General features: G+C 43.6%; 1 protein-coding gene across 1 annotated transcript; it reads right to left on the bottom strand.

Moving 5' to 3' along the window:
• Positions 1–18: 18 nt before the first annotated feature.
• tulp4b (TUB like protein 4b) lies at positions 19–12493 on the bottom strand. The gene is given in 15 exon segments (XM_041060805.1): positions 19–1970; positions 2332–4657; positions 5375–5765; positions 5881–6024; positions 6111–6204; positions 6424–6568; positions 7003–7144; positions 8164–8398; positions 8552–8776; positions 9060–9226; positions 9337–9724; positions 9906–10067; positions 10204–10332; positions 10738–11007; positions 12415–12493. Coding segments are annotated over 15 exon segments (4953 nt in total). The 5' UTR covers positions 12433–12493; the 3' UTR covers positions 19–1853.
• Between the last annotated feature and the right edge of the window lie 1294 nt (positions 12494–13787).

Genomic DNA, 13787 nt, shown 5'->3' with positions numbered 1-13787 from the left:
AGAGAAAAAAAATCAAGCAACCAACTATTCATTAGGCAGTATTGCTGATAACTGACACACACTGTTGCTGAAGTCTCTGAAGCTGCATTGGATGAAAAGCTCTTTAATGAAAACTCTATGCACTAAATTTCCTGTAGCCGCTCTCAAAATACTTTCTTTAAAATAGCCTCCTAATAACAAATGACATTTCCACATTTGTTTGTTTATACATTAGCACCAAATCTACAATCTCACTTCTACAAACAGTTCATCTTAACAACTTATGAATATGTTGTATTTAACACCTTTGCAAGTTTATTGTTCTCATTCTTTTTTTTCTACAAGTGTAACATCAAAAAACTCTTGGTACCATGTTGAAGTAAAGATGAAGTACAAAATTACTGAACTTAGCAACATATAAGCACATTTTTCTAAGCATATTATGATGTTAGGTCACTTACTAAATACACTGTGCAAGAAGCGTTATATTTTCTTTTGCAAGTACAACATCAGTTCTATGTAGGTAGCATTACTGCACACAAGCTCTATCTATCTAAAGCAGCACTGATTTCCAATGAGGCAAACTACTGTACTTCACATTCAAATGCAGTTTTCAAGTAGCATCATAAACACCCAATGGAAACAACACAGAGCCAGCCAAGTGAGACTGATTGAGAGGATCTCAATCTTTACTGGATGCAAATTATTCTGTTTGGGGATGAAACCATCGTAAGATCATTTTGTACTATTTTCCCTACTGACTTACTATCAGCCAAACACATTTGGCTATATTTGGCACAAACAGACTTACTGTAGACCATTACTGACAATTTCAGCCATGGTAAAGGGAAGGGAGAATCAACAAACTGTGTTTAAATTTACACATAAGAAAAAAAAATAATACACTGTCAGATTAAAATGGCTGTGAATAATGATTTGCAGTGTTGTGGCCAAAGAATATCATTTCCTATGTTCATTGCACCACTTCATAGAAGTATCATGGATAGAAAATATACAAACTATGATTAAACTGTACTCAGCTCTTCATGTTACAGCTATAAAATGAATATATTCTTCTAATGCATGTTCAGCAATTTAAACATAATGTATAGGAAATGTTTACAAACAAAACTGAAAAAAAAATTGAATAACTGCCTTGAAAGAAAAAGGGATTTGAATGAAGAATAGACACAAAAAAGCGTACTGAAACACCAACAACAAGAGTGATACTCATCATGAAACCCTACATTTCATTTACTTGATTACTTAAAACTGAATTAAAATAGTGCAGTGTTTGTATCAGATATGGTATGGCTTAGTGAAATTTTATTTGCAGTTTTGAATGCCACTGTACCTCAAGATATTTCCTGTGTCTATTTTCTTAAATCATTAAATAACTAAAGAATTTTAATACACTGAAATAACTTAATTAGTCAACATTTAAAGAGTGGGAAGATGTCTTTGGCACCACAGGTGGCACTAAACCTCCAGACGTCTTTTAAAATAAATTAATTCCAACAAATACTTAGTTTACATTTTGTTTACCCAATGAAAATTGACAAAGTATTTTTTTATACCAGTAAATAACAGTTGAACAATAATTAACTTTAGCTTGAATACATTCAATATACGAACTAGAAATTATGGATTAACTGCTTTTGTTTTCATCAACACTGACTTAGAGCGACTGTGCCTTCAAAAGACAGCTGTAAATTGTCTCCATGTGCAAGACCAACTTGCATGTTAAGCTCCTGTTCTTTGAAGAGGAGCCACAACACCGACATTTTCCCAGCTACAGCCCCACAACGAGGGGTGCACAGCAACACCACAGTGGCATCCTTTGAATCAGTCTACATCAACACAAAATAACCTTTTCACTTCAGCCTTTGAGTCACATTGGCCAAGGCAACCGCAAATGCCTGCACTGCTGAGAAAGGATACTGGAAATCCAAGATGTAGGCATTCCCATCTATTCGGCCGAACTGCATCACCTAAAAAAAACCAACAACAACAACAAAAAAACCCCCCCAGAAAAGTAGAAAACATTTCAGTCACAAAATAATGAAAACTGCTGATCACACATTCACAGTGAAATTTTTAAACTGCTTTTTTTTTTGTCTAACCAACGATCCAAAAACCAAAGATATTCAGAATACTATCATGCCTAATAAAGAAAAGCAGTAAATCTGAAAAGCTGAAACCAATGAACATTTGGTTTTTCTGCTTTAAAATTGATAATCTATCAAAGTCACAGTGATCAAATCAAATCACAGATTACTGTAATTTCCTTCAAAAGTGCTAGTATCTTAACTAATGATTTTGGGTCTGACATAAGATTTCTTATCACCTTACCTGTCTACCATCCAGCTCTATCTGAAAATTCTTTGCTGACTCCTGGGTGACTCGCCCTCCAAAGTCTAGCTGGTAGACCTGCGTGGCTTCATTCCACAGTGGCTGTTTATTGGCCATAACATAGACGAATCCCTGGCTGCCTAAACTACGGTCTTCTCTTTCATTTGCCTTGCGACATTTAATCTCCTCCAGCTCGCTGGCCATACGCAGGCTGCGCTTGTTCTTCCAGCTCTTCTTGCTACTCTGGTTCTGGTTCATGAGCTCATCGCCACTAATAAACAGCTCCGGCTCACTCTCTGAGCTATCCTGGAACTCATTTGTGGTCCTGCTCATCTTCTTGGTTTTATTGAGTTGCTCTCTTTGCCCCTTGGGCTTCTTCTTCTCTCTGCTGCCAAGCCTCGGGCTGGAAATGAGCGTGTTGAAGTCAGAGAGCGCTCGGCCCTCCTTCCTGGATTTGCCCTCAGAGACAGTGGGCATGTTGGCCTCCTCAGCTCTGCTGTCCAGTCTTTTACGGCTCTTCTTGTTGAAGTGCTCTGACTCCTGCGGCACTGGGCTTTCATTTAGGGATGATGGCTCTGGAAAGTTGTTCGCAGACTCTGTCAGATCCTCTGTGGCACTTTTGGATGGTGGTAGCTCAGTAGGTGGAGGAGGAGGGGGGAGAGGGGGTGGTGGAGGTGGTGCAGTTGGGGGAGGTGGGGAGAGAATTGGCTTCTCTAAAATCTGATGAGTTTTGGTAGGGAGGGGAGGGGCTGGAGGGTCTTGCATGGGTGGCGGGCAGGGGTAAGGGTTCCAGGGGTGAAGGCTGACGGGGTGCAGCTGGAGTCCGGCACACGAGCTGGCTCCAGGATACATCGGAGGGAGAGGGCAGCAAGCCAAGTTAGCAAGATTTGGAGGGTAACCTGGTGGCAAGACCAAACTGGCATCCTGCTGAGCAAAAGGGACAGGAGCAACCACTTCGTTTGGAGAGCACTGTGGAGGAGGGTTCTGTAAGGTCTGAAGTGGGGGTCCACTGTGACCCACCCCTGGAGGAAAAGGTGAGAGGGATATCTGGTAACCTGATGGGAAAGTAAGAGTGCTCGTGCTTGGACTGCTTGGTGGTTTGGTAGTGAGGACAAAAGGAAGCCGGGTCATGTCCAAGTGCTGCGCTTGACTGATAATGAGTGGAGGTGGTTTATGAGGTCCTGGTGGGGGAGCTAACATTGTTTGCTCTGGGGTGAGCCAAAACTCCTCTGTAGTGGAGGTGTCCCACTGATAAGGCGGAGGGCGTTTCACTGTCAAACTGACATCGCCGAGAGTCAGCTGACGCACTGATTTTTCAAGGTGACACTGCTGATTCAAAGTCTCATCTTCAGTAAAGGCAGAGTTAACATACACTGTTCTGTCCCGGCTGTTATCGACAGCACCCAGCAGACTGTAAGATGACTGGGAGGCCAAGGGGGAGGCACTTTTGGAGTGCACAATAATCGTACTATGATGTGCACCTTTTCCTGGTGGGAAGTCCTGCCTCACCACCGTGCCACCTGCAATACCACTGCTTGTAGTTCCACCCCCACTGACACTGACACTGGTGCTGCTGCTGTTACTGCTGCACTGTGTGCATGTGTACAGTGCAGTGGGCACCCTCTGCTGGTAGGTAAGAGCTAATGCACTGTTCATTTTAGCCTTGGTGGGAAGGGTTCTTGAGCTTTCCATCATCTGTGGCACTTTAAGTCCCACATCCCTGCGGTCGCGACGTAGAGTGGCATGAATCAGACTGCTATCGATTCTCTGGGGAGGAGGAAGAGGGGCAGTTACTTGATTGGCAGGATCAGGGTAAGGAGGAGGGTCCCCACTTGGTATCGAGTATCGAGGGACAGAGAGACGACTCAGTGTTGCTGAGCTGTATGGAAGCTGAATTTTTTTACTCTCAGAGGAGGTGACTTTGAGTGTGGCCGAGCCTCCAATGCCATGCACAGCATACGCGTTTTGGTTGCGAATGAGGCGCCTGCGTGGCCGACAAACCTCCTCCACATTTCCACTGCTGTCAAAGGTCGTTATCCTTTCATACCCCAGAGGTGTTGGGTACTGTATGGTGACAGGATGAAGCAAGAAGTCATCCTTCTTCAGACAGGGGCCGGGTGCCAGGACACTTGGGCTGTCACAGTTTGTGACAAGAGTCTGAGGTGTAGTGGCGGCTGTGGCTGCAGCTGCAGACACTACAGTGCCTGGATATGGAGGAGGAGGATTCACCTTCCTCATCTGAATCTCCACAGACCCATCTGTGTCACTGAAGGAGGGGGGTAAAGTCCGCGGCAGGCTTGGTTTCAGAGTGTGTCCATGCTCGCCCCTGTCCAGCCCAGGCTCAGTGGAAGGAGGAGGAATTTGAGGCAGAAGATGAATCTGTTGCAAGGAGATGGTTGGATATCCAGCTGGAGGAGGAGGCAGCGACATCTGCATCTTCAGTTGCTGCTGCATTTGCTGGTGCTGCCTCTGCATCTGTTGATGTTGCTGCTGGATCTGTTGGTGCTGCTGCTGGAGCTGCTGCTGCTGCTGCCTCATCTCCTGAATCTGTTGCCGGATTTGCTGCTGCTGCTGTTGCATCTGCTGCTGCTGTTGCTGCATCTGTTCATGCTGCAGCTGCATCTGTTGCTGCTGCTGTTGGATTTGCTGTTGGTGCTGAAGTTGTTGGTTTGTCACTTGCTGTTGAGCTTGTTGCATTTGTTGGTGTTGCTGAACCTGGTGTTGTTGGAGTTGTTGGTGTTGTTGGTGTTGTTGGTGTTGTTGGTGTTGTTGATGTTGTTGGTGTTGTTGATGTTGTTGGTGTTGCTGATGCTGTTGCTGTTGTTGATGTAGCGCCTGCTGATGGTGCAGTTGCTGTAGCTGTTGATGTTGCTGCTGTAATTGCTGTTGTTGCTGTTGCTGCTGTTGTTGTTGTTGCTGCTGCGACTGCGACTGATGATGATGTTGCTGTTGCTGCTGCTGCTGTTGCTGATGATGATGCATCTTCTGCTGCTGCTGTGTCTGCATTTGTTGTGACTGTTTCGACTGTTGTTGGCGAGGCTGCTGGGAATGAGACCGCTGTGGGTGAGGCTGCGGCGGGAGATGGTGAGGTGGAGGTGGGGGTGGTAGAGTACCAGGCAGAAGAGGACCCATCTCCAGTCCGTTGAAGATCACTTGACCAGGGTTTGAGTATCTAGTTGGCACTGGGTACGGTGTTGCGACTGTATCCTGGCTATGATCAGGAACAGAAGCCGCTGCTGCAGCAGCTGCTGCCGCTGCAGTAGCTGTAGGGTTGGTCAGGACATCAAGCTGAATATTCTGATTGGCCAGAAGAGACTGAACCAGGCCAATACTCTGAGTCGGGGACATGGCCTGAGCTGGGCTGTGGATGGGAGCGATGGGAATGTTGACCGTACAGGGAGGATTGTCTCCTGCCACTCCAGAAGGTCCCATCACTTTATAAAAACACACAGGAGAACTATTCAAGTGACGTTCAGCATATACAGAAAATACATCTACAGTAATTTCCTTCAGAGAATATGTGTATATGGTGCTTTTATTCATTCACACCTGGTAAATCATCTTCATCCTCACTGAACACATTGGGGTTGAACACGGGCAGGCTCATGAAGTCATGAGAAATCTTTCGCACCTCTGGAAGGTAGATAGTCATCTGCCTCGGTTGCAAATGAAGTAAACTGGTCTTGTAGATGACTGAAATATAGAGGAAAGTTACAGTGCTAAATTTGCCATACTTGCTATCAGTGTGATGCGCTTGTGTGGCTTTTTGTGACATTTACCTGCACCAAGATTGGCAGGGAGGAACGAAGCAAGTCCAACAATTTTGAACTTTGTCCCCCAGATGTTGGATGTGACTTGAGCAAGGTAGTTGTGCTGTGAAACAGACAAAATGGAGGACACAAGCACATATTTCACTTTTTTTCCCAGATTAGTCATTAACTTGAAAGTCTTTTTACACTACAGTTCTAATTTTATTAAGACAAATTAGATTATTTTAATGAATAAGACAAAATACTAATGCAGTTACTATAGTATCATTGGTGGACAGATAACGCGGATTCAGTTATGGACAGTCTTTCCAGCATGTCATACCTCTGTAATCCCATCCATAGAAAACTCCCGACGTGTTAGACTGGGAGACCGAACTGGAGGCTTCTTTGTTGGTAACCGCGGCGACCGCTGGCCTTCCTGATTGGCGCGTGACAGTTTGGGAGATTTTCTCGACTCCATGTTCATCCTTTGAAACCAATATGAGCATTAGTGTGGTAAAACAAGTACAATAAAACAAGTATCTGTAAGAGCTCTGTGGCTAAGGCCTGTGTAATGTGTAAAAAAAAACCCCACTTAACCCTGTGAGACCTGAACTATGAAAGAATGGTCAGAAAATTCTAATTTTTCAAATATGAACTCTTTATTTGTCCCTTTGACAAAATGTAAAAAAAAAAAAATTAAAAAAATAAATTCTAATTATATTTTTTGTTTGTATCACACATGTCAAAACATTTGGAAAAGTGAGGGGGGTCCACCAGGAGTCAGTATACGAGCATAAGAGTTCATCTAAAAGGGTTAAATGCAAAGTTTATGCTTGATGGTGATGCAATGAGTCCCAGAAATGTGGGTATCATATATGATACGTACGGGCTCACAGGGTTAATTTATATAATTTCTGACATGAAGAGTTTAGGTGACCTGTTTCCTCTGGATAACTTTGGTGACTTCTTCCCGACCCACTCATCGCTCAACTCAATGTCACTGGAGTCAGAGCAGTTGCAGCTGTCAGTGTATGAGATCATGGGATTCACACACACCTCCTCTGAAAAGAAAAAAAAAGAAAACACAAAACAGTAAAGGTGACATGCTAACACACCAACACCACACTGAACTGGCCCAGAGTAAAGAACATCCTCTAATAAATGCAAGTAAACATTTGGTGGGTCCACAGGCCTAATGCAGCCCAAGTGCAGCCAGGTCATGACTCAGGCTATTCCTGCACCAGGCCTCAGACCATGTTACATCAGAGATGAGCCATCATCACCACAGTCTGTATTTGTTCTTACTTAAGGTGAATGATCAGCACATAGCATGGATATTATTTTGAAAGGAAGCACAAGTTTAAAGAGCTTTACTTTCAAGATGACAAGCAACATAATTTCTGGGCAGGTCCAATAACGAGTCCACTGCTGTTGCTGCTTTTTGCTTCGCCTGTTCACACTATCAGTGTTTCAAAGGCTCGTAATCCTTTTTCACTTCTTTTAAAGAGCGTTTGGGGAAATATGCACACTCGCTATCTTGTCAAGAGCAAGATGAGAAGATTGATATCTCTCCCATGTGGGTGCGCAAGCTATAGAGCTACAGCCAAGTGATGATAAGCTTAGTCTGACAGTTACTGTAGCATAAAGACCAGAAGTAGGGGAAAAGAAAAGCCTGGCTGCCCAAAGACAGTGCAATAAAAAATACACTTTCCAAGTTCTAAACCTGTGTCCCTGTGTTAAATGTTCAGTTACCTCTTGGTTTCTGTCAAATATATGTCAAAATTTTACCTTTTTAAATTTGTTTTTATCAATATTACATTAAATTATTAATAATAATATTTTTAGCTTTCTGGCTTTTTATTGGAAAGTGTCATTAGAGAGATACAGACAAAATTGATTGGGTATGTCATGCAACATGGGTTCCTGGCTTGGAACTGAATCAGAGATAATTAAACGCCATGGGTCTTAACCAAAAGGACACTAACTAACTAATAGTCCCTATGAAAACAGTAGAAAATATGTTGTTTTCTAGTTTGGGTAAAAGATGTTGTTTTCTAATTTGGGTACCATGATTACTCACCTGCTTTGCTGTCAGTTTTTGGATCCATAATGACAAACTCAGGCCGCAGTTTGCTGATGCGCCTTCCTTTGAGAATAGGCACCAGCCCTCCTAAATATTCTAGATAGAGCGTGTAGCAGGGTCCGCCTGCCTCCGGGCTGTCCTCTGCTCGCTTCATGGTGCAGTGGAGCCTCTCATTCCCAGCTGTGGGATAGCTGACAAAGTCACGGATGTTGTTGGGGTCAGGGATTGGGGGCTAAAACAAAGAGAGGAAAGGGCTGAGAGATTTCTGGACACTCAAATGAAAACATGTCACTGTCAGCAGTCTTGCTTCATCACAGTGCAACAAAGTTGGTAAGACGCTGTCTGTGCTTGTCTCTACACAATAATTAAGCAGGGATCAGTGCACCTTGATGGTGGGTATGAAAGCTGTCGTGACATAAGAGCAGAGCAGCGAGGGCATGTTAAGTTTTCCCACGTCTTTCTCCTCTCGCAGGGCGCTGGCGATGCCCTGCTGGCATAAGAGTTGGAGGCTGGCCACCCGGTGCTCCACACGCACCACATACAGCGCTGGTCCACATGCAAGGAACAGACGAGAGTCTCTGTGACCCCAGCAGATGGTGGTGATGGGCCTCTGAAAAACAGCCATTCACAATAATAGAATACCAACACTGGGTTCTCAATTTTCAGTGAGGTGTTACAGTCATTTCTCTGCACTATTATTATACACACACTCTGAAGTGCTTTTGCTTTGATGGGACCCAAACCTCTAATAATGACAGCGTTGAATCTGTGTTCAGCCTGAGCAATATATTCGATGGTAAAATGATAATCAGTTTTACTTGTCTTAATTATCACTACATGATTACAGTAAGAAAGAAAAATCTATCGGGCCCCTCAATTTAAGCAGGACCAACCTGTGCAGGTGTTTCCAAAGTGTAGATGTGTTCTCCTTGGACATTGTAGAACTTAACAAGGGCGTTCCTCATGATGGACGCACATGCAGAGTCGGCAGGAAGACCGTGTCTCTCCATGCCGGCCACAGCCAGCAGATCTCCCTGGGAGCACCACTGGGCCTCAACATCTGTGGAGTGAAGGAGTACAAAAGAAGAAGAATATGCCTCATGGGTCTTACGATCAACACAATTCAAGAACACATTTGTAGATATCACAGTGAAACATTATTTTTTTTACCTTTCAGCCCTGAGCGAATTACAGCAGGAGAGAGGTCATCATAGTTGTTCATTAAACTGATATCTCCAGATAAGAAGGTGACTGTCAACAGAGGTTTAACTCTCCGCACTTGGAAGAAAAAAGAAAAGTATGTACATTAGATTTCCATAATAAGCACAAGGTAGCAAGCTGTCATGTGAGCAGAGGCGGGGGGGGGGTTGTTTGTACCCAAAGGCAGAATGTTGTCATCAGAGTCTGTGTCGCTTTCTGTACTGTCCTCCACCAGGAAATCGGGGCAGTTCCAGGACATGCTCACAATCCCATCAGACTCATGTAACAGAACATGGGCAAGCATCCGTCCGTGACAGTCCATCACTATCACCTGACCGTCTGCTGTACCAAACAAGACCTGAGGGAGCATTGTACTGTACATTAAACTTTAATAAATGACATGATGAATAAGCTCAGGAGAAAAAAAGGCCATTATATAATTTAATCTTGTATTTTGGGACGGGCATTCAAACCCAGGGAGAATGATCAAACATTAAACAATTCCATAATTAGTGTAAGTTCTATCAGATGACGTGTACCTGCTGATCATCAGGCGTCCAGATGCCACAGGTGATTTGACTCTCCAGGTTAATCTCAGAGGACCAGTGTCTCTGTCCGCTAACTGAGCCCACCAGCACGAAGCCATCCCTGTACGCGATGAGGGCTTGAGTGCCATCATGTGACCAAGTGAAGTCACTCACCTGGAGGGAAGAAATGTTCAGATGTGTTTTTTAGAAGATATGTGAATGTGTCTTTGCCTCTGCACAAGCCACGACAATGTCCTGTCAGTTTAACTTATCCTAAATCATTTTTCCAGTGAGATCTGTCATTGCTTACCTGGGCTCCTCTGTCATTCACTAACTCTACAGACCATCTTCCTTCATACTGGATCCATACAAAAATACCTCCCTCCATATCACAGGTGGCCAGCTTCTGAAAGGGCTCATTCCAACGCACCAAGACAACCTACAAAGGCCCAAAACGCTGTTACTATTTTTCACAAGCACAGGTGGCTGTCTGCACAGAGGCACATTCATGATTAATATCCAGCGCGAGCATAACACTAAAAAAGCATTCTGGGCTGAGTGTGGTTTAGAAGTCGGCACACAGAGACAAAAATTATTAAATGTGTTCTAATAATAGCAAAAGCAGATGACAAAGCACATGCTCAAGCTGTCACCTTGCCTGTACATAATGTACACTGCATTATGATAATATGCAAACACGGACATAAAGTTCCAATGTCCAATTTAGTTCTGTGATGGGCCATATTTTTACACATTTTCAAAGAGAAAAAGAACATTTCTCTTTGTGGAATTACATTTTTATGTATTTAAGTCTCGAGTGACAGTGCTAGAGTCAAGACCACACCTCGCTGTTGTGTCCTCGCAGGTTAAAATTGATTCTCTGAGGTGTACTTCTGTCCCTCCTGCAGTGACTCGATGTAAACGTCACCCCAACAACTCCTCTCCCGTTCCCCGTAGCGAGCCAGCCCTCCTCATAGTACCGTCTCCGACACACCGGCTTGTCCTTCTCGCTCTTGGGGACCCGGCCTTTCCACGAGAGGCAGAGGATGTTGGAGTCGCTGCAGAGGATGGGACCATGTTCCACGGCAGCCAACATCCCTACTGAGTGACCAGGCTGGTAAGCAAAGCAGAGGAAGAGGTAATGTACACCTTGATAGACCTTATAATTAAACTGGATAATGTACATTTTCGGTTTGTGTCAGTCTGTGATCCTACTTTCACTTAAAATTATCTTTTCAGTGATGCTCAGGACATCTTAGGATGTACACCGTTGGCTGTTGTCATGGTCAGCCGGAAGCTGAGCTCTGTCTGCTATTGAAGATCATGTGATAAGACTGAAATCTAAATGGACCCTGTAGTGAGATGGTTCTGTTATCACATGAAATATGTAGCTTTGCAAAAGGGTTAGCTAGACATAGATCATTTTTATATTTGTCGTCCCATGATGTTTATGTGCAGTTTTGTTATAAGGTATTCCAAATGTTTACACGATATATTTTCATCTATGCTTCAGTGTCTATATTCTAGAGATTTAATTGTTGGTTGTTACGGAAACATGTTATTCGGGTAGGATATGGATCATACAGTCAGCGCCTATCTACACATCTACCTACCTACATACGTTTGTGGATGGCCACTGGATAGCATCCTACAGAGATGATTCACAAATTAGTGGATGAAACCTGGGGCTCGTGGGCTCTGAGATATTCCATCCTAATGAGTTTTACTTGGGCGAACAGACTTTACACGAGTATGAGTGAATCACTAAATGAGTCCTTAACACCAGCAGAATCACCATGGCTGTGGCTCATAGTGTTCTAGCTGATCCATTATTCACTGTCTGTGGAGCAGCTCCAGGATTTGTCTGTAGATGACATAATCACCACAGCCTGTCTCTCATTTTGTTCAAATTCACAAACTAAAACTGAAAGTACCACTGAAATGTCACATGAATCCCACTTTAGGGAAGATTTTTCCCTTAATGGCAAACCCTATGTCTGCAGCATGTTAAAGTCTCTTAAAATACTGTTTCCCCAGCACTGGCTTTGTTCATTTAGATCAGTTATATCTCAGATTGGCTGCATTCATTTCTAGCACTGCCCTACCCACTGACACAGCACTCACACTGTGAAAAGAAATTGCCTGAAGGGCCTTACATGTGAATACTTCAGCAGAATCAGCTCAATTTTCTATTACAATGGTTTACAAAAATGTATTGTAAGAATGAGTTTGTTTACAAGTTAAACCTTTTAAACATATATAACATATTCCCTGTCTTTTAATTCTGTCTCTTTACTGAAGCTACATGATGTTGTTTTAGGTCTGACTTGCTTGATACCTTTGTAAACTTTTGGATTTTCTCTACAATCTAAAATCAAATTCTGTTTATCTTTTCGGTTTGTGCTAACTGGCCCACTGGCAAGTGGATCACATAGAAAGCACCCATCTTTTATGTAAACAGTCAAGCCACCTGGAAGATAACGACAATATTAGTCTCTGACATGACAGCAACTCAACATACCTCATAGTTCCTGGGCATGTTGAATCAAAATTCCTCCATTGAAGGTGTCCATATTTCCATTCAGACGCTGCACTGAAGGGTAATGGCTGCTCTGCTCCTGGTACTTACACTATAATCTATGGGGAAGTAAAATGCATCATACAGCCAGATGTTGTCCAGCTCTACAGTCATTTAAATCAAGCTGCTCTGCGCTTCAGAGTTTGCCATGAAATGATGTGAGGCTTCTTTGATGCCAGTGGCCCATCCCATGTCTTCCTGATGTGGCTTTGGAGAGTTGTGCAATCCTGTTGCAAATGGGGTGTGGGGTGGGGGGGGGGGGGGGGGGGGGTATAGACGAATGAAAACACCGTTATTCAACAAGTACAGCAATCTAAGAGAGAGAGGGAGGGAGGGAGAGAGAAAGAGAGATGGAGAGATGGCTCTTGCTTAAAATAGCCGCGTTGTCATTCAGTGCATCAACCTTGAAATTCACAGTTTTTCTCAGTCTCCATGCAACAGCAACACTGCATTGGAGATCAGGGCACTCGCAGTCTCCATGGGTACTGATACTGTCCGTTCTTCCTATTTTACGTCAAACACCAGAGCAGCCAGGCAAGGATGTGAACTCAGATATCCCAATTTTTTTTTTTTTACATGTAGCAGACCTCCAGCATATTCTAACACAGCTAATAATCATAATGGCAATGTAAAATCTGAATCAAATCAAAGGATCAAAAATAAAAATGTCGTCTTGAGTTGAATGTAGACTCAGAGCATTGGTTTAAAGTCGAAGTAAAAGAGCCATCATCTCGCCTGTAAAGGTCTCTCACTGAAGCTACATGATCACATCAACTGAATTTCTCATTCAAAGGCGTCTTACGTCCGACCGCATGCAGCAAACTGAAGGAGCCAGTGCTGACGAGACGAATGAACTGTGGCGAAAAATAAAGAGGTGCGTTCGTCAAAGAGGCTTCATGGACAAACATTATACAGCTGTACGTACCTGACACCGCCACAATAACGTGTTAATCCAGAGACAGTCGGCGCACAGTGCGGTCGTGTTGCCAGGCACTTTTCCGCTGGCGCACTTTGGGGTTGTGGCTTTAAAACGGGTTGCCATGTGGCAGGTAGCACGGAAAATAGACCCCGAACTCCAAGTCTAAATCAAACGAAGGCGCTAACACACATTTTAAACCTGTCAACAATGGCTGAGGGTAAGCCAGTACAGTTTAACCCAGATTTTAATACATTTTGATATGGAGTCTGGTCGACTGCCCTGCATAATCAATACTAGATTTATTGCTACATCTCAAATTGGGGGTTTCTTTCGTAATGGCAACCTCACACGACTCACCCCATTTTTGTAATGTAAGTTAAAGTGACAATCTCGACAC

The sequence above is a fragment of the Toxotes jaculatrix genome, chromosome 17, assembly GCF_017976425.1.
Source record: "Toxotes jaculatrix isolate fToxJac2 chromosome 17, fToxJac2.pri, whole genome shotgun sequence".
Taxonomy (NCBI): Eukaryota; Metazoa; Chordata; class Actinopteri; family Toxotidae; genus Toxotes; species Toxotes jaculatrix.
The sequence above is the reverse complement of the archived record's forward strand: the minus strand, read 5'-3'. Positions and strand labels throughout refer to the sequence as shown.